Below are 17,316 nucleotides of genomic sequence, written 5' to 3'. Positions count from 1 at the left end.
TGTCATAATTAACACCACTGGTGTGAATAAGAGGCTGACAGTCTGCCCCACCATGCTCTCATTAGTTTATGTTACAGTTATGGTAAAATCAGATACAAAACAAAATGATATACTGATGTTAAAATGACACATTAACAACTTCTATCACAACCACTATCACAGCTCTTTATATATTTATTAGTAATATTGAATCTTGCCGCCACAAACATTCCCTCTGATAAATCTAAACTCTCATAAACGACGAATAAAATCATCCAAAGTCAGCTGAGCTGCAGAACCACATGCCTGCCAGCAGAGGCACCAGCACAACTTACTGTGACATAATTTAACCCCTTACACATCCTGCGTCAATCGTGCTCATCGTGTGTGTGTGTGTGCGCGTGTGTGTGTTTTCAGGACCACTGGCAGGAGCAGTCAGTGGGCTCCTGGATGGTGTAGCTGACCCAGGTGGCGTTGCCGCTGCAGTAGAGCTGCACCGAGCGCCGCTGCAGCCCCGTCTCCCTGCAGCACTTGCAGAAGCGAGCGTATGTGTTGATGTTGTAGTTGTAGATGCTGGCGGACGGACACTTCCCATCACATGACACGATGTTCACCTGCAGAACACAGAGGGTCAACTGAGTAGATGTACTTCTATTTAAGAGTGGTCAAAGATAAAAGTTTATTTTACCAAAATGCCAAAAAGTACCAGGACGCAATTATAGGACAGACCGTCCTCCGTCCTTTTCAAAAGTTAGGTTATCTCCATCAGGACAACACATGACATAAAACATACCGGCCTGTTGCTGCGGCAGTCGTTCTTCCTGATCGTCATCCTCACCGTCACTTTCTGACACGACTTTCCGTCTTCTTTGCCTGTTCACACGACAACAGATGAAAACAAATCAGCTGGAACAAAGTTAGTGTGAAATATCCAGAAAAAACAAAAGACATGACATCTGTCAAATGTAGGGAAACAGCAAAAGAAAAGGAGGAAGTGTGGGAAGTACTGAGGCTGTCGATCATGCAGTTTTAGTGGATGATGAGTTAAAAGAAGCAACAAAAAGACAAAATAATAATGAGAACCATCATGCATTTAAAATGGCTTCAAGGGTTTTTTTACAGAGTCTGTAAACATGCTCCATTAACACACATACACATACATTTAAGTGATGCGTCAATGCAGCTGCCATATTGGAAGTTGTGCCTCTGAGTGTGTGTGTGTGCGTCTATCAGGGCAGGATTAAAACCATCATAGATCACTTCACCTGAACCTTCACCTCAGTTTGGTTTGTTACATTTGCTAAAAATGTGAATTTTCACACCAAAATATTTTAAATAGAAATAAATAGTAACAGCAATATTTCTGATATACTTTTAAGGTGTTCTTACACTATACAGTTTCTAAGCAGCTTAACTCATCATAAGGACAGACACTTGACTTTATGTTAATCATTAATCATCATTGTGATGTATCATTCTACATGTAGAATACTATACAATTACCTCCCACCTGTGAAATGTTTATTCCTTGCCTCCTGGTTTTATCATTTCTTTGATAAGAACAGTAAAATATTTTGTACTATCTGAAACGGTCAGAATGGCAGCAGCAGAGACGCCTCTCACAAACAGGAAGTGACGTCTATGTGTATTTATCTATGTATCTAAACAAACAATAGCACAAACTTAAAGTTGCTATGTGTGGCACATATCCCATCAGCCGTTGCCTGCTCTTCCTTTCACCACCTGCCATCATCAGAAACTGTAGAAAATTCAGGAGTTTGTGTAATTGAGAACAAAACCCAGCATCACAGTCGCAGAATTCTTGTAATATTGACCCAGAATACAAAAATGAATTCATCCAAACTTCTACAAAGTGTCATTTGTAGCTTCAGCTTCCATTAGCTGTATGAAAAACAGAATTTAGTGCTTGATAAGTGGAAGTTTCTTACCGAACTGCTCCTTGTTAGTCACAGTTTGAAATCTCTTCCGATGTTTTTATGTACACAGGCTTGAACCTTTGACTTCTTATCACAGAACCAGATATTTTCTATTGATTTGTTACTTCAAAAACTCTGGATGCTCAAAATAACTCCTCCCACTTTGCTTCTGTAGAGTTCCTAAATAAATTTACAGACGATTGTTTCTCTAGTGTTTGTACTGCTGAGCCTGTGATGATAAAATGCCTCACATAGTAGCTTCAGTTCTCCACAGAGCGCCCCCTGGTGGTGCAGCAGCATGCAGATCCTCTACAGCAGCTACATGTTGGGTGAAAAGACCCCCGACACCAGCCCACATCTGTATCTACTGACACATGCAGAAGTCTAAGCCCGACTACTGGGCCACTACCAACAGTACATTGTTGGCAATCAACAATGCACTGCCCAGACAGTGCTAAATGGGGAAAGAGTTTAGCTGTCGTGTACATGTACATGATCCACAGGGAGGGGGGGTGGTTGTTGGTTTAAATACATGTTTCTGTCCTCTCAAGTGCGGCATCATTTTTTTGGCTGACATGAAGGATTCCCCCCCTGCCTTTGATGAGGGTGTAAAAATTATATAAAAACTCATAAAAAGAGTTTAATGTTTATGAAGCGAGGAGAATGTAACGTATAAATACATATCTCATTCTGTGGCCTGCTCTGGTTTGTTGCATCAGTAACTTCTACAGATTTGAATTTGAACGAGACCTGAAATGAGACAGCAGTTGAGAGGACTGTGGTGCGAGGGGGGGGGGGGTTTTGTCAGACTTTGGGGTTTCATCCTTATTGTTTTTGGAGGGAGTACATTGTTGAATATCAACAATGGCACTGACAAGCCTTGTTGTTTTGGTACCTCGTTCACAGTTTGTGTTAACTGTGGGAGTCAAGGGGCTAACGGGGAAAGGGAACAGAGGGAATCCAGTACCTGGTGGGATTGGTACATGATGGTAAGCTGCAGCACACAAACCACAAACCCACTTGTATGTCACCGGATGCTTTTCAGTGAGAGCTACGTCAATCATGTGGCGCTTTGTAAAGGTTATCTGTTGCCACGTTAACCAACTGATGACTGATGAATTCACTGAAAAGCACACTGACTCTCTAATCTGAATTCACAGTAGACAAATGTCATGGAAAACAACAGCCGGGGTCCAGACACAAGTCACTTCAGACACCGTGGTTGAAGACTTTGGACTGAAAACAGACAAACTGAAGGGCAAACATGTTGGAAACATGTTGAGCAACAGGTGAAGGCGCTCTTCAGTGTCAGCTGCAGCCTACAGCTCTACTCTAACTACCGTACTGCTGCTACGCTCAAGTCAGATACTCACATGTTTTGCAGCATCCATCCATGTAACTTACGACAGTTCCACCAATCTGAGAGCAGATGAGAGTCAAAATGTTAAGATAGTTTTGAAAGACTTTTGTTATTCTCTGATGGCAAATATTCAATATTAGGATTTATCCACTGAAACTGATTTTTTCTGTCATTTTTTGTCAACCAACAACAAATGAATGTGAAAATGTTTGGAAATCATCCATATAATGACAATAATAAGCAGAGACAGAAACAGCATCATACATTATTATAAAAAACTCATTGTTCTGCCCTGTAGTGTTTGGAATTTGATGAGTGCAAATTTAGTTAGTATGAAAACCCTGGAAGAGAATAATTGTTTAAAAATAATTTCATTTGACCTTAAAAAATGAATTCAGTAAAATGTGTGACTCTGGTCATGACTCTGGTGTGTGTATATGTTTCTGCCGGCTGACCTTCATACACTCTGTTTCGTTGAAGGGGGGGCAGCTGAAGGAGTAGGATATGAGTGTGGGACCGGACAGAGTGTCGGTGCAGTCGAACTTCATGCAGTTGGACACCCACGACTTCCCCGGCTGAAAACACACCAGCAACATCAACATCTGTACAACATCTGATTCAGGCTGAGTTACACCCACAAGGAACAAAATCCAGTTCAGGGATCGGAAAGTAATGTTGATCCAAGATCATCTTTAATGCCAACTGCTTTAGATCATTTACATTCAACAAACCTGTTAAAATCAGCTGCTGAAGTTTGAGAGTAATTAAAGTAAACCTCAGGAACCTGCTTCATTGTTACAGACAGATGAAAGAAATGCTTGAAATAAATCAAGACTCTGTAAACTGTGCACACCACCACAACTCTGAGCAGAAGGACCTCCTACCTTATAGAGCGCTGTTGTCCCGTTCTCATGTTCATAGAGGCAGGAAATATTCTTACAAACACCACAACACGTCGACTGGTCCTTGGGAGGGACGTAGATCTGATTCTGAAACACCCCCAAAACTTTCAAGATTAGTTTTGATAAACAATGAAAAAAACTGAAAATGAGAAAAAGACAGAAACTCTTCAGGAGAAAGAAGAGAAGAGGATTTTCCATCCAGTTTTCCCTATAAAACACATACAAAAACAATCTGTCACAAAACATCACTGCCTATCTAAAATAAGGCAGGCTTTTAATTCTTAAGGTTTTTAAGGAAACTAAAATCAATTATCATTGAGACTTTTCACGATCTGCAGAAACTCTGAGGTAAACGTTAATTCTTCTCCGTTGTTGTGTCTATGTGAATCAAAGTACAACATCACATCATGTTGGTGTGAACGACAGATTTTGGGAGATTTTTTTCTAAATCAGTTTTATTGGAATTAAATTATCTTGGAATTATTGTAAATGTATTAAAAACACAAATCACTGACTAATCGTTTCACCTGTATTTGTTTATAATCAATCAATCAATGGTAAAATCTTTATTGTCTGTACAGGAGGTGATTTTACCTGTGTGTCTGGGACTCTGGCATCTGTGGATCTTTTCTAAATCCACATATATTTATGGAAAAAGAAAAAGAAAAGGAAGAAGGAAGAAAAGAGGAAGAATCAAAGAACAAGAACAAGAAAGAAAGAGAAGAACACAAAACTGACCACAAGCTGTAAAAGTTCAAGCCCTTCACGCCTGGATCCTGTGTCTGCATGCACTGATCACTGTGTGTGTGTGTTACTGGTGTGTGTGTGTGTGTGTGTGTGTGTGTGTGTGTGTGTGTGTTACTGGTGTGTGTGTTACTGGTGTGTGTGTGTGTGTGTTGTGGTCTTACTGGTTGGCAGTGGGCGGAGCAGTTGATGCTGGAGGTGCGGAGCAGGTGGAAGCCGCTCGTCGGGTCGAGGCTGCGGCTGCACTGCCTGCTGTGACACAAGCCGTCGTCTCCGTGCTCCACCAGAGTCTGACCCGGCCGCAACACGCCCCGCTCGCCAAACACACACACCGCCTCGCGCACTGAACACACACACAGAGGAGAGGTCAGAGGCTTTTTGATGGACTTTGTGTTCGTTTATGGAAACTGGTACAAAAATGTTTTGTTTATGCTTTTTAACTAATACATCATTTTAACTCAAATGTTCATCTTTTAATTGTCTCGCACTTTATGTTTTATAAAATAAAATTCACCACTATTATAAAGTAACTAAACAAATGAGCTTATACTAATGAGTTTATGTTGCCATGACAGAAAATGTGCAGTAGCTGCTCCAGGACAGCAGCCTCCCTCCCTCCTTCCCTCCCCAGCAGCGCTCACCACACTTGTATCTTTTGCAGGCACACTGGTTCTGTGGGTCGGACAGGAAGGCCCGGTCCACCTGTGCAGCCTCTCCCTGCAGAACACAAACAGAACCAGCCCTGGGTCACATAAACTCAGAAAACACACAGAGAATCATCAACTTGTATAAACAGAAGACGACATTAAAACACACACAGAGTTGGTGTTAAAACAGAAAAGAAACGAAAATAGGAGTCGTCTGGTGGTATCTTCAAAACGTTCAAAAGTTTTCTCAGCTGACACATGATGTCGTCTATTAATGTTCAGACATAAATGTCAGCAGAAAATGTTTTACATGTCAAACTCACAGACAGTGAAAATACATCATTAGATGTCCAAACAGAAAGGCTGAGTTTTTAAAGTCGGGACGTACCAGGCCACATTTTGGGGAGGCAATCTTCTCACAGGAACACTCTGAAAACAGAAAACACAAATGATCATCATCTCCGCATTTAGCTAGCTTTTAGACAGACTGATAATAAGAACTAAGTGTGCTGAGTCTGATTTAAACCTAAATAAATCTTTTCAATGCAAAAAGAGGATGTGAATCTCAAGCAGCGAGCTGCGAGTTTGAGTCGATTTAAAAATGATGCAGGACGAGAAAATAAGACAATCTGTTGTGCAGGTTTGTCCAACTTGACCTGAATGCATCACTGACTGTTAGTAGTCGTACCGCATGTCTGGTTGGGGCAACATTGACCCGTACCGGTCAACGACATCACCGACATCCCAACAGGACAACTGATCTGAGGACACCTGTAGGGCTCACACACTGAACGCGCGCACGCACACACACACACACGCACACACACACACACAAAATGCATCTATGTATTGAGAGCTGTTTTCAGCTGAATCATTCGAGTTCAGAGGTTATAAGTTTGTGTCAGCCGGAGTGAGAAGAGTTGGTGAAGTCGGTAGATAAGTGTGTGTGCGCTGACCACAGTGGTAGGCGGGGCAGCAGCGGTCGGTGGTGTTGCCATCAACTGTCAGCACCTCACCATCCTGGCAGTGAGGAGGCGTCTCCGGACAGGAGGAGCACACTGAGAAGGAAATACACATTCATTCATCACGCTGGTGACTCTGAGTTAACCGATGATTCACTGACGATTGAATGTGACACAGAACGAAGAGGTTAGTTTGACACTGTATGTGTTTGAACTGACTGCACATGTGGGCCAGGCAGCAGCTGCCGTCGGCTCTGGTGGCGATCAGAGTCTGGTCTTCTCTGCAGGCGGGAACGTCCGACTCACAGAGGTCAGGATCGCACTCTGTAACTCACAGAAACTCATTCATGAAATACTTAAAAAATCGATAAGCAGTTAGCTTAGTTTAGCTTAGCATGACAACTAGAAACGGGGGAAACTGCTTGCCTGGCTCTGTGTAAAGCTAAAATCTGCCAACTACCAGCTCCTCTAAAGCTAAATAATTATCAATAATTAGCATATTGGCCTGAATATAGGACGACCCTGACTATAACACACCTCCCTCTTTTCCTTCCCTTCTTTTTACGAAAGGAAACACTTTGTCACTCATCCTGCTGAGAATGTTTCCCTGAAGTACCGTTAATCCAAGATGGGATGCTGCATTCATGACATGTCGGAAATTACAAATTCCGACTCAGAAAAAATGATTTGAATGCATGAACAGGTCAGATTTTTTAGCTCGGAAACTCAGGTACCCGATTTACCCGAATTGACATCATAACAACTACGATCATGGTGTCCTCCATCGTGACTGGTAAGGACAGTAATGGTTCATTCATCAAGACGTTTTCCTTCATGGCAGCAAAAGATGTCACACTGGCCTTTACAAACTCCTGCAGGTTAAAATGGACTAACCACACACTTTCAGGGGTGACTGACTCTGAAAGTCCATTCTATAAACAGACTGAAAACACTCGCTAACTGGATAACATTAACTCCTGATACTTGCTCCATTCAAAAAGAATTTCCAATGTTGTCTAGTCCTCGAATAAAAGACAACCTACCACTTTTTCAAACCTCATTTCCAGAAGTTTCATTCAGGACGTCAGTGTCTCAGTGCACAGAGTAAAGTGGTCAGAGGGAAACTCACCACACACATAGTCTGGACAGCAGGAGTCCTGTCTGTAGTACGACACCAGCTTCTCCCCGTATTTACACTCAGGAGGGAGCAGGTCACACAGGCTCTGGTTACACACTGCACAGTCACAAATGACATCATCACATCATAATTTTTCACTTCATAAAACACATGAAGACTTGTTGATGCAGATATTTCAGACTGCTCGGGAACCCTTTGTGGCCTCACCACAGACTTTCTGTGGGCAGCAGCTGCTGTCGTCGGCCAGGCTGATGATCACCTCCCCTGCTCGGCGGCACACGGGCACCGCCACGTTGGAGCAGTTGTACTCCACGGGGACGATGGTGTCATTGTCACAGCGGTACATGCAGCAGGCGTCCTTCGAGGCTTTCCACACCTCGCCGTGTGCACGAGGAACGCCAGAGCTGTCGGTGCAGGCTGCAGACACACAGCACGCACAAAGACAGACATGAGATCTACTTCATTGGTTCAGGTTATTATACAGGTCTCTACAATTACAACATAAGTTTTGATTCTGCAACACTAGTTTGTGACTTTGTAGTTTTAATGATCTACTATTCAGATTCCATAAACAATCTCATGCCTTCATAATCTAATGTTTCGACTTCCAGTCTGAGTTCTTGCTCTGTTGTTCGGGCCGTGAAACTGGGGTCTTACCACACTTCTCAGGTGAGATGCAGAGGGCGGAGTATGGCCGGTGGAGGAGCGTTCCCTCGGGACACACACAGCCCTCAGTCAGGCCTGAACACTGGTCTGGGTCAGAGTCAAAGTCGTGGTTGGGGCAGGACTGAGATGTGCAGGCTGGCAGACAGGCCTGATACCGCAGAGTGTCGGGACACAGGAAGGCTGCAGGAAGAGACACAAACACATTACTTTACTTTAGACTTTACTTTAAAAGATAACACAAGCGAGTCAAGAAAAAAATTCAAGATGGCACTGCTTGGATGAATTGGACTTACCCATGCACAACTCACTGTAAGTGCATATTTTGTTATATAAAAAAAACTACACTGCATTAAAGTGTCTGCACATCCACACTGGTGTTTAGTTCATGTTGGCCACCAAATTCCATGTTTAATAACAATCGTAACACGTACATTGTGATGTCTGTTCCAACAGATGCAAGAAAACTAACTGACACACAGACACACACAGACCCACCATTTAACCTGTGTACACACTAAGTGCAGTTTGGTTTAGAGTTCACTGCCAGCACAAGAAACTCTTAACTGGAAATTTCCAGTTAAGATATTTAAGAGTTTTGGGCGGGCAGTCTGGTGTAGAGCAGCTGTTCGAATGTTTTACTGACGATTAGAAACTTACGGCAGTAATCTGGACTCCTCCACTCAATGCAGATATTAAACTTGTGACAGGAAGCCACATAGGCAGCCAAAGCTACACACTGGTTGTTGACATACTCTGCATCTCGTACCCAAACCTCACAAAATGTGCTGGGCGGGACCTGAAAACAAAAAAGAATTACAAGACAAGAAAATTATTCAAACACACTTATTACAATTATTATTATCACATATGAAGGAGCACTGAAGAAGTCATTAGTTTTGGGTCAAAGTAAGAGATTCTTCAGCACCTGTGCTCTGTTCTGCTTACGTCTACACATAATTCAGGTGTTATTGAGATTATTTTCTCAAGTCACATATTTTTGCTAGTTTGTGTCATGTAATTTGTCTTTTACCAACAACAAGTGAGACAGTGATAATGGCAGATAAATACATCAGTAGGATCTTGATAATTGGCTCATATAGGTATCTAATGTTCTTTATATTTTCATCCTGCCAACAAATAAAACCTGATTAGCAGCTTTCCTGGTTTCAGACAGAGTCCGGTTCCTCTGAGAGGAGAGGAAACTGGAAACTAGTTCACAGATGTGTTAACGTACGAAGGCATGGCAGGGGGAGAAGGCGGGGTTCTGCAGCATGAGCAGGCAGCTGGAGCAGTCGCTGGTGGAGCAGTTGAGCTCGCGCCGGCGGCTGTGGCTGATGTAGCTGGTGGTGTTGGGAACCTGCCAGCTGTCAATGAAAAGAGCTGGATCCTCGCTTACGCCCACTGTAGTGCCGTTGGCCAAAGTCAAGTCGTTGGTTGGGTCTCCATCACAGAAACCTAAGGTGGATGTAGGAGGGCGTCACAAAAACACTACATTTACATGAACCAAATAACTGACAGTTACATCATAACATGGGAAACACTGGTGTCATCACCCCTGTAAGAGGAAACAGTGTATAATGCTGATGCAGCCTGCAAACAAGACAAGTGTTTTTAAGAGCACTGAAGGATTCTGTGCAGTGAGTTCTACTGCAGGAGTAAGACTACTCTTACCACAGAGGCCCTTGGTTGGAAGCTTGTTGCTGGAGCTGTCGGTGTCGATCACCATCATGCCGGTGCTGTGGTACCACTGCAACTTGAGACCGGCAGGGCTGCGGATCAGGTACATGTTGCCCGTGTCGTAGATCTCAAAGCCGTACTTTTTGAATCGAGGTTTGGCATACCGTGAATTGATGTAGAGCTGAAGGAAAACAAGAAGTGCATGTAATCAGACAGAGCTTTAATCTGCTCACCTGGCACATAACATATACAGTAAAAATCAGGATGGGAAGGGAGTGCCTCTTACCCTCCTCTGCAGCCTGTTGATGACGATGTGGTTGGATTTGTGCGTGATGTTGAGCGCCACCAGACAAAGGTTGGTGAAATTCCAGAGGAGCTTAAAACAGGAAAAGAAAATCAGGTAGAAATGAATGACAAATCAAATCAGTGACTTTTGTTCCCATCATTTTAAGGAAACTTGACTTACCAGTGACTCAGAGTCAGCAGGACACTCCTGAACCAGGACACTGACGGTCTCGTTGGGCAGCTGGGTCACTATGTACGAGGCAGCCTTGTAGATGGCAACGCTGTTCCCATCAAACGTGATTACATTCAGGTCCGGAAACATCGAGCAGCGACCTGGAACATTAAGAAAAAATTACAATGATCTTCAAAAACCACCATACAAAACATACATCAGCTGATCATCGTCATTTAGCCCCGTCAAATGTAAGACAGCCCAGGGCAGAGCCACAATATTGTACACTCATAGATAGAATATTGTTTGTCTGTTTTCCTCACATGGACAGTCCCACTGAGGGCAGCACTTGTCTCCGTTGACCAGGATGGCAAAGCCGAGCAGGCCACAGTTCGGGGGTTCAGAGCTGAAGGGACAGCTCCGAGATTTGTTGAACAGGACGAGCTGGTTGTTGACGCAGATGTACTTCGTGCACTCATCAACAATCTCTGCATACGGAGGCTGGACGGAAACAAAATAAAAAAACTGAAAACCAGGAGTTACACAACAAAAAACATAAAGCACAGAGATATTTGTAAGCAGGAAAGAAAACAAATATTGTCATAGTTTAGTGTCAAAGAGGCTGATTTAACTTAAAATATATATAAACTCTCTAATGAGTGTGGAGATTCTCTGTGACAAAATATCACTTTTCCAGAGCTTTCAACCGCATCCCACGGCCTACATCAGCAACATGATACAATGTGATCATATACAGCCCTCCACTTTTCATCATGTTACAGAAGTGTCCATTTGCCCAAAAATGCCGTGGATACTCTCTGGAAAAAGTTAGTGACCCATGAGTTTAGAATATTCTATCACAAATAAACTGTGTTGAAATATGCTGATTGTATTTCTGCATAATATTAATAACTGTATCTACTGCTCTACATCAGAAAAATAAGATTTAAAGGGCCCATATTTTACACTCTTCTTGGGTTTTATGTGAAGTGTCCATAAGAAGATATATTTGTGGTTTTAAGAGCCAAAAACCATTTCAGTGTAGTTTTATATCTCCTCTCTCAGGCTTCTCTCTGGAGCTCTAGTAGCAACAGGTCAATCAGCCAATCAGATGAGAGGATCTGAGCCTCTCTTTTGATTGGCTGACTGTTTTGTGAGTGATTTAATAAAAATGTAGCAGATTTCAGGTAAACACTCCAGGTGGGCGGGGCTCAGGGCGTGGCTGAGAGCGGTGACTGCTACAGAAGTCCTGACGGCTCGATTTAAGGCTCAGTTTCTGAATACAGTCTGTGTGCATACTTTCACAGTATTAATATAGAACCTAGACCTGCTTTGTGATCAAAGAACACATGGACATCTCACTTTATACGACATGGGACCTTTAACACTGGCTGCTTGATTAAAGCTGCAGCTGGTGCTCTTATTTTGAATTAGCTTTCAGAATATTCCTTCATGGATTTTTTTTGGAAACAAAGTCAACATGGAAGTTGTCCGTCTACCAATATGTTCAAATTCTCCGATTGACAGGTTGATGAATAATAATTGAACCCACGGTGCACATCCTTGAAGTGGACACAGCCATGGACGTTGTGCTCTCCGCTGTATGTGTGGTCGTTTCCGCTGTATGCGTGGTTGTTTCCGCTGTATGTGTGGTCGGTGACGGCGGTGAAGGAGGTGTTGTTGCACCTGGACTGGTGCGATCCACTCTATCCAGCTCAGGAGTTTGGACCGTGGTGGCTACTGGGTGTGAAGTTGTAGCGGGAGTGGGTATACCAGGCTCCTGGGTGGAGATGATCACACCATGTGGAGGTGTCACCGGTTGGGATGTAGATGGTGACACGTCAGTCTCTTTGGTTGTCATAGTTTTCTCAGATGTGGCTGACTCTGTTGTGGTTGTCGTGGAGACGGCTGTAGATGCTGTAACTGTTGATAAAGTAGGAACAGGCACTGAGGCGGTTGTGGTGGTCAGGCCGGGAACTGCTGCGGTTGTTTCGGCGAGTTCGGTCGTGCTCGCTGTAGCGACTGACTCAGGAGATGTTGCAACGGTTGCAGATGGCGCTCCTGATGTGGTTGTTGTACCGGGAATTGGTGTGACAGTCGGCAGTCCAGGAGCGGTTGATCTAGTGGTTACTGTTGAGGGCCTCGCTGCTATGGTAACCCTTGCAGTGACCGGCCTGATGGTTGACCTCTCAGTCATTGTGATTCTTGTTGTCACAGGAACCCTGGGTGTCGTCCTGAGGGTTGTCGTCCGTGTGATGGTTGTAGTTGTTGTGGTGGGTGTAGCTCTGGTGGTGGACACCAGCCGGGTGGTTACTCTATCTGGGAAAGTTGTCGGCCTTGGAGCTGCTGAAGTGGTTGTGTGCAGCGGAGACCAAGATGAAGGCGGTGTGGTTGTAGCTCTTGTTGTCGCCTCCACTCGGCCCGTCACTGGATGTGTCGTATCTGTAATCGGCTGTGTGACGACAGGTCTAGGCGTGGTGGTAACAACACCTGGTGGAGCTCTTGTAGAGGCTGAGGTGAGAGGTGTCTCAGGAGCACCAGGTGCAGGTGGTGGGGGTGTTACCAGTTTCTTGGTTGTAGTGGCTGCAGTTTCTGTAGTTGATATTTCAGGATAAGTAGTAGTTCTGGTAGTGGAGGCCGTGGCAGCAGCTGATGTCGCAGAGGTGACAACTGGCTTTGTTGTTGTCACTGGAAGACGAGGTACTTCAGTAGTATTAGTGGAAGTGACCACATGGATGATAGATTCAGAAGTGACCTCTGGTGTAGTCTTCACTGTGGGGCTGTAGGCAGGGGTGGATGAGGTCTCCTGATGGGGAGGACGCCATGGCTCGGAGGTCCGCATGGTAGAGGCAGGATGAGCGGTGCTCTCTGTTGTTGGTGATAGTGGCACAGTGGTGGTTTCTGTGAGAGACACTGGCGCTAGAGTTGGTGGACCTGTGGATGCGGTGGAGGTTTCTGGAACCTCTGGAGGTCTTAGAGTTGTGGTCCGAGTGGTTCTCTCTGTTGTCGGAACGGCCACAGACCAGGAGGTTCTCTCAGTATGGGTTGTGGAGGTGGACACAGGAGAAGTCGTTGTGTCTGTACTCTTTGGAGTCGGAGGTGCAGCTGTTGTTGTGGTAGCTACAGGTATTTCAGACACAGTAGTTTCCTCTTTCTTTGTTGTTGTTCTCCAGTCTGTAGCAGCTGACGTAGGAGTAGGTGGTGCACTTGCAGTCGGTGCTACATGAAGTGGGGTTGATGTTGGTAACTCAGGAGCTGCTGTAGCGGAGGTTGTGACTTCAGTAGGAGTAGTATACTGAATCCTCTCTGTGGTAGCAGGTGGTGTTGTTGTTTCTGGACTTGTGTGTGGTGTTGTTTTACTGGTGGTGAAAGGTGAAACTGGTGTGACTGATTCTGTGATCTTTGCTGAAGTGGCTGTGGGCAAAGACACACTTCCTGTTTCAACAGGGGGCGAGGTCGGGAGAAGGGAAGCGGTTGTGAGCGCTGTGCTTGGTAAACCAGGAGGGATGGGTGTAGTTGTAGTTGGGGGAAGTCTCTCGGCTGTTACAGTCTTTGTACTGATGTCTGTGTACGCAGTGGTAGCTGTACTGGGAACAGTGGTTTTGTCTGTAACTAAAGTCTCTGAGGTTAGAGTGGGACCTGGACTAGAAGATGTTACAGTTGGAGTAACTGCTGCTGAATGTGTTGTAGCCTCTGTGGTCTCTTTAGCTGTGTGTAGGACAACAGGAGGAGGGGTACTGATGATGGTTGGCCACTCGATGGAGGTGGTGGGCGGTGCTGAGGGTCTAGTTGGCAGCAGGGAGTCAGTGGGCTTGGTGGAGGAGGTGAGCCAGAACAGAGCCGTGATGGCAAAAGGAGCGCTGCTGGTCCTGAATGTGCTGGAGCTGAAGGGGCTGGTGGTGGAGCTCAGAGCCAGGGTCGTACCTGTCACAGTGGTGGGAGGGGCTTCAGTCACTCTGACCGTAGACAGCGGCTCCACCACCTCTGGCCTGACAGCAGGGGGTGCTGTTGGCGATGATGGGGTTCCTGCTGTTCTTGAAAGTTCAGGAGTGGCAGAAGGAGTGGTGGGGGCTGTTCGCGTCGGCTCATCCGGGGCAGGTGGAGCCTTGGTGGAGGTGGTCTGTGTGCTGGTGGCAGGAACAGTGGCGGTGGTCTTAGATGTGGGACCAGTGTGTGGAGCAGTGGAGGATTTAGTGGAGACTGTGGTCTTGAGAGAGGTGGTGGAGGCAGCAGTGGTGGTGGTGGCTGCAGAGGTGACAGCTGTAGAGATCACCTGAGCAGTAGATGGGGTCACAGGCTGCAGAACAACTGGGGCCTTAATGCCTGAAACCAAACAATACAAAGTGTGTTAGAGAAGCACTGTAAATAAGGAAATGTAATATATGAAATATATGTCCCTATATCAACAGTGATGTTGCCAAATACGTGACCTATAAGGTGAATATTATTATCACATATATACATCCTCTGGATAAATAAAGATATAAGTTATAACTTATATATACTATTTATATGAAATTCCCATACTAAAATTTGTGCATGCATATATATAATAGCATGAACATTAGCATAAGCATAACACTGTACATATTATATAACTTTATTTTCATATTATTTATCTTTTTTAAATACTTGACATTGTCATTTTGCATTTTTTCTTTCTTGGTACTGTCCACGTAGCTGCTGTTACTCTGCAAATTTCCCCACTGTGGGACTAATAAAGTAATATCTTAACTTATAAATAATATTAGATATATTTAATTTATACATGCAAGTTTATTAAAACAACATGGACTCCACTGTACATACAGTGAGAAATATCTTTTTTCTTGTTTCTATAAGAGTGAATGATTTTTTGGTGGTGTAAGAAAATTGCCTTTGATGTACATATGGTTGTAATAAAAATAGAAGAGGGGTTGGAGGATACCTTTATTATAGATATTATAGATTATAGATACTTTTATTACCATTTTAATTACAAGACAACACCAGTGCTTACAAACTTTTCATTTCACAAATTTGTAGCTTTTGAGTTGTTTATAATTTTGAGATCCACATTTGTGAAATACAGGTGTGAGTTCTGGTTCATGAGCAACTTGTTTCACATTTTAACAAACTGTAGATGCCAACATCCACAAAGTATGGAGCACTGCAGAAAGGAGAAAATTGCCTTACTTTGTTTAATTTGGTGGTTACAAAGGTGTAAGTGGCAGGTGTAAGTAAAGATTTTAATAAATAACACCATCAAAGTTTTTTTAATTGCCGTCTACTTTCAAAAAACAGTCCCTCACTGTGTAATCCCACCACTCAACACTGTGTACTAAGAAATCAGTTCAACAACTGAGGGAAAAAAATCAGGGGATACTCACAGTCTTCAACATAGACACAGCGGCGGGTGACCTCATCCAGGACCATGTGTGGGGGGCAGACAGGAAGGCAGCCCTCCACTCTGTCCAGAGAGCAACACATTGTTATATGTCCACTGTATAATAAAGATCATTACTTTCGGGTTATGGAATATATTGGTTATAACTAATATCTATTATCTAATATACTAGAGATTTGAACATCAGCTCCACACAAAATTCATCATTCGTCATTTGGGGAAAAACACAAATACTAATAATATGGTGCATGGAATTTTTCTATATGAAATAATTTCACTTTTCCTACACAAAATGTAATGTAGCACTGATTATTCAATCTGGTATTTCTGACTCAAGTAATGAGACAAACATCCTTGAGAATGATATCTGATAATATCTAATATCTAATGGTATCTGATGTCCGAGGGTCAGTCCAGACCTGATGTTTCACTCAGACTCTAATAGAAACTAACAGTCTACAAACTGCTGTAGCTGTTGAAGTTAAGGAAAAGGTCAAAGGTCTCACTGTGGGATGGTGACGCAGGCCTCAGCCGACGGGTCGCTGCAGGTCTTAAAGCAGGGGCTGACGCAGGAGTCGTACCTCCACTGACACTGAGGACCTGGACGAGCTTCTGGGTTGGAGCCTGATGTAAAACAAACACTTTTCACTTTCACTTCAAGATCACACAAAAACATAAAATGTTTTTTCTCAATTGGCATCTTTAAACAATTAAAATTTTAATTCTAATTTAATATAAATTTGGTGCTCAAAGAAGCAGCATACCGACATAAAAATGAATGAACTGATTCATTATAAAATAGACTGATGAGCATTTTTTCAATATATTAAACTGTTGTCCAACTAATTTAACCCTTGAGTAGCTTTACATTTAGAAAAAACATATTTATCACGCGTGACAAATCACTTCTGTTCATTGTGACACTTTGTTAAAGTTTCATCAGTTAAATGCATTATGTTAAGTTTGTAATAGTTGTTTTACTTCATATTCTGGATGACGTGCTTTCTTTGGAAACTGTCAACTTAAGTGAAATGTAAAATACAGTTCTGTGGTTTTGAACAAGTGTAATAATGGAACCATCTGTGGTTGTAGCAGGTTCAAAACTGTTAAAACATACTTAATAGCCTCAGTTTAACTGCTAATAGGCTATTGATGTGAAACATCAATTGCACTGACAGTGTTGTATAAGAAAAGTAGATCATGTTACTAATCTACTGTCTGAAAAGGATCCAGAAATGTTTTCACAGACCAGTAATGTGATGAACTTAGAAAGCCATTAATGTCTGTCTCATGTCTGGACTTCAGCCCTCACTCCGCATGTCTGTGGCATTCACTGCTGTCAGCAGGAAATCCAATCTGCTATTGGCCGCTGCGCCTTTTCCATTAACTAAAACAAATGCTGCCGTATTTTTAGCATCAGCGATTAGTCTGACTGCTGAGCAAGAGGAAGAGGAAACACCA

The 17,316-nt window shown here is 43.5% G+C and overlaps 1 protein-coding gene across 1 annotated transcript in view; it reads right to left on the bottom strand.

Moving 5' to 3' along the window:
• Positions 1–392: 392 nt before the first annotated feature.
• The window catches only part of LOC111223029 (otogelin-like), a 50,255-nt gene continuing 33,331 nt past the window's right edge, over positions 393–17,316 (bottom strand). The window contains exons 31-58 of the mRNA XM_022746999.1: positions 16,362–16,479; positions 15,839–15,918; positions 14,042–14,792; positions 13,225–13,469; positions 12,842–12,921; positions 12,685–12,754; positions 12,353–12,495; positions 12,022–12,249; positions 10,793–10,970; positions 10,479–10,630; positions 10,299–10,388; positions 10,007–10,193; positions 9,570–9,790; positions 8,993–9,131; positions 8,327–8,515; positions 7,877–8,086; positions 7,661–7,765; positions 6,751–6,855; positions 6,526–6,627; positions 6,258–6,356; positions 5,958–5,998; positions 5,490–5,639; positions 5,087–5,257; positions 4,161–4,265; positions 3,732–3,851; positions 3,290–3,335; positions 773–852; positions 393–593 (exon numbers count right to left, since the gene is read on the bottom strand). Coding sequence (XP_022602720.1) covers positions 393–593; positions 773–852; positions 3,290–3,335; positions 3,732–3,851; positions 4,161–4,265; positions 5,087–5,257; positions 5,490–5,639; positions 5,958–5,998; positions 6,258–6,356; positions 6,526–6,627; positions 6,751–6,855; positions 7,661–7,765; positions 7,877–8,086; positions 8,327–8,515; positions 8,993–9,131; positions 9,570–9,790; positions 10,007–10,193; positions 10,299–10,388; positions 10,479–10,630; positions 10,793–10,970; positions 12,022–12,249; positions 12,353–12,495; positions 12,685–12,754; positions 12,842–12,921; positions 13,225–13,469; positions 14,042–14,792; positions 15,839–15,918; positions 16,362–16,479 — 4,406 coding nt within the window. The remainder of the gene's footprint in view (positions 594–772; positions 853–3,289; positions 3,336–3,731; positions 3,852–4,160; positions 4,266–5,086; positions 5,258–5,489; positions 5,640–5,957; positions 5,999–6,257; positions 6,357–6,525; positions 6,628–6,750; positions 6,856–7,660; positions 7,766–7,876; positions 8,087–8,326; positions 8,516–8,992; positions 9,132–9,569; positions 9,791–10,006; positions 10,194–10,298; positions 10,389–10,478; positions 10,631–10,792; positions 10,971–12,021; positions 12,250–12,352; positions 12,496–12,684; positions 12,755–12,841; positions 12,922–13,224; positions 13,470–14,041; positions 14,793–15,838; positions 15,919–16,361; positions 16,480–17,316) is intronic.

The sequence above is a fragment of the Seriola dumerili genome, unplaced genomic scaffold (genome assembly GCF_002260705.1).
Source record: "Seriola dumerili isolate Sdu_G_001 unplaced genomic scaffold, Sdu_1.0 BDQW01000011.1, whole genome shotgun sequence".
Taxonomy (NCBI): Eukaryota; Metazoa; Chordata; class Actinopteri; order Carangiformes; family Carangidae; genus Seriola; species Seriola dumerili.
The sequence above is the reverse complement of the archived record's forward strand: the minus strand, read 5'-3'. Positions and strand labels throughout refer to the sequence as shown.